The sequence below is a fragment of the Chlorella variabilis genome, assembly GCF_000147415.1.
Source record: "Chlorella variabilis unplaced genomic scaffold CHLNCscaffold_4, whole genome shotgun sequence".
NCBI lineage: Eukaryota > Viridiplantae > Chlorophyta > Trebouxiophyceae > Chlorellales > Chlorellaceae > Chlorella > Chlorella variabilis.
In genome coordinates this window covers 896008-898588 of record NW_005435084.1, presented here as the reverse complement: position 1 = coordinate 898588, position 2581 = coordinate 896008, and the positions used below count along the sequence as shown (strand labels likewise).

The 2581-nt window shown below is 73.1% G+C and overlaps 1 protein-coding gene across 1 annotated transcript in view; it reads left to right on the top strand.

Moving 5' to 3' along the window:
- CHLNCDRAFT_50618 (hypothetical protein) overlaps nucleotides 1-2581 on the top strand; it is a gene marked incomplete at both ends in the record, with an annotated part of 11488 nt that overhangs the window by 6431 nt on the left and 2476 nt on the right. Inside the window, 8 exons of the mRNA XM_005850254.1 lie at nucleotides 74-204; nucleotides 414-523; nucleotides 754-832; nucleotides 1112-1169; nucleotides 1372-1455; nucleotides 1651-1895; nucleotides 2075-2161; nucleotides 2353-2542. Of these exons, the coding sequence (XP_005850316.1) occupies nucleotides 74-204; nucleotides 414-523; nucleotides 754-832; nucleotides 1112-1169; nucleotides 1372-1455; nucleotides 1651-1895; nucleotides 2075-2161; nucleotides 2353-2542 (984 nt within the window). The remainder of the gene's footprint in view (nucleotides 1-73; nucleotides 205-413; nucleotides 524-753; nucleotides 833-1111; nucleotides 1170-1371; nucleotides 1456-1650; nucleotides 1896-2074; nucleotides 2162-2352; nucleotides 2543-2581) is intronic.

Sequence of the window (2581 nt, the reverse complement as noted above, 5' to 3'; positions counted from 1 at the left end):
GGCCGCCCCGCGGCTGCCTCCCATGCCGTGCCTGCAACCGGCCCTGCCGCTGCCGCCGCCGACCGGCCCGCAGGGGCGCTCCGAGCTGGCCGCCTTTTTGGAGCGGCGCTCGCAGCTGGACGCCGCCTGCCACGACGTGTTGACTGCCCAGGAGCGGGACCGCGACCAGCAGCTGACGGAGGTGCATGTGGACCAGCGCATCAGGTGTGTGGTGGGGTGGTGTGTGGTGTGGTGTGGTGTGGTGTGGTGTGGTGTGGGGCGTGGTGTGGTGTGGGGATGGGCGCCTGTCTTGGCCCTCGCCTGCCTGCCTGCCTGCCAGCCAGCCAGCCAGCCAGCCAGCCAGCCAGCCCCCGGCCTGCCCCCAGGCCTGAATGCCGCCTCCGCTGCCGGCCTCGCTCCCCACGCCGCTGCAGGGCGGTGTGGCAGGTGGTGACGTGCGTGGCGGACGCCATCCGCCTTCTGCACGACCGCTACGCGCCCGACGCGCAGAGCAAGGCGGCGGCGCGCCACATCCGCTGCACGGGTGCGGGCGGGGCGCCCCGCTGGCTGTGCTGTGCTGCGCTGCGCTGCGCTGTGTTGTGCCGTGCTGTGCTGTGCTATGCTGGCCAACCGGATGATGTGGGAGGGGGCCTGACCCCCAGGGGCGTGCCAGCCTCCTCCCTGCCGCCCAGCACGCTATATGGCCTCCCGGCTGACCGGTCCTGCCGCCGCGCCGCGCCGCCACCCGCGCCGCCCCTGACCGCCTGCCTGCAGGCCTGGCCCAGGGCGTGTGCGACGAGCTGGAGCAGCAGGCCAGCAACTGGTGTGCTGACCTGGACAGGCTGCGGCGCAGGTGGGGGTCGCTGCGCTGCGCTGCGCTGTGCTGTGTGGTGCGGTGCGGTGCGGTGCTGGGTCAGGCGACGAGGTGCTGTGCCATGCTGTGATGTGCTGTGCCGGCGAGCAGGAGGGCAGCGATTTGCAGGGGCCTTTTGCGGGGGCCACCGGCCTGCCTTCCCTTCACAACGGCTGCTCCTCCAAGGGCAATGAGTCGGGCCCCACCCGACGCTCCCGACCCTTCTCCTCCCCCGCCCGCCCCTTCCCTCCTGCTCCCCCTCTACTTTCCACCCCGCAGGGCTGTGGACCTGGCGTGCTGCGATGCCAGCGGCATAGTGGAGCAGGCCGCGCTGGATGTCATCCGCACGCAGGCGAGCAGCCCGCCTGGGGGCCCGCCGCCGCCGCCGCTCTCCCCCTGCGCCTGTGCCTTGTTCGAGCTGCAGGGAGGGCTGCCCCGTTGGTGTGGGGCTGCCTTGGGTGCGTGCAAGGAAGCTGCCAGGAAGCTGCCGCGCCTGCCGCCTGACGCGGCCCCGCCCCCGCCGCCTGCCCGCGATGCAGCTGGAGGATGCGGCGGTGGCGGCGCGGGAGGCGGCCACGCTGGACCTGCTGCGGGAGCTGGAGCTGGAGGAAGCTGCCAAGAAGGTGGGCGGGACGATCATCGGGGCCGCTGTGGCTGTGGGTGTGATCGGTGGCGGTGGCGGTGGTAGGTTGGCGGGGGTGTGGGAGGGGGGCACACACACACAGGGGCATCACCCGCGGCTTGGGCGATGCAGCTGGCGGCAGGGCAGTACCGCCTCTCCTGCCGACCTGTACTGCAAGGTTCCACTGTGCGTGCAGGCCGCGGAGGGCAAGAAGGGGAAGAAGAAGAAGAAGAAAGGGGGTCGGGCCACAGAGGAGGAGGAGGAGGCGGAGGAGGGGCAGGAGGGCGGGGCGGCGGCGGCGCGGCCGGGCGGACCGCGCCCCAAGCCCGGCAGCGGCAGCGGCAGTAGCAGCGCGGCGGAGAGCGGCGCCGACCCGGCGGCCATGGCGGCAGCTGCCCAGCAGCTGCTCAGCAGCCTGGACCAGCTGGCGCCGGAGCTGAGGTGAAGCCGCCTGCCCGGCCCTCTTCTTGCCTCCAGCTTGCTGCCCACCCCGCCTGCCCGCCCTGCCCACTAGCGGCCTGCCCTGCCCTTCTCATTCGCACCTGTGCCTGTCGCCCTGCTCACTCGCCGCTCACTCCCCGCTCACTCCCCGCCCACTCCCCGCTCACCTGGCCTCCCAGGGCTGAGCTGGAATATGAGGCGGCGCTGGAGCGGCGGCGGGAGGAGCTGGAGGCGGAGCGTGTGCACAAGGAGGCGGAGATGATGAGGTGAGGGAGTGTGTGTGTGTGTGTGTGTCAGCTAGCAGGACCGCATGCAACAGCTTTGCAACCGTTTCTGCCTCTGCCTCTGCCTCTGTGTGTGTGTGTGTGTGTTGTGCGCCTGGCGATGGCGGAGGCTCATGCGCCGCGGCTCGCTTCCACTCGCTGCCACCCCCGCCTGTGCGTGTGCCTGGCTGCAGGCTGGCGGAGGAGGCGTCGCTGAGGGAGGTGCAGCAGCCGGCGGCGGCGCCCGCGGGCGGCGGCAAGGGCGGCGGCGGCCGCGGCGGCGGCGGCGCCGCTGGCAACGGCGCGCCGGCGGCGAGCAGCGGCGGCAGGTCACCCAAAACCGCCACCGCGGGCGGCAAGTCGGCCCCCAGCACTCCAGGCAAGGTCAAGGCGGCCGGCGCGGCGGCGGCGGCCAGCACCGGC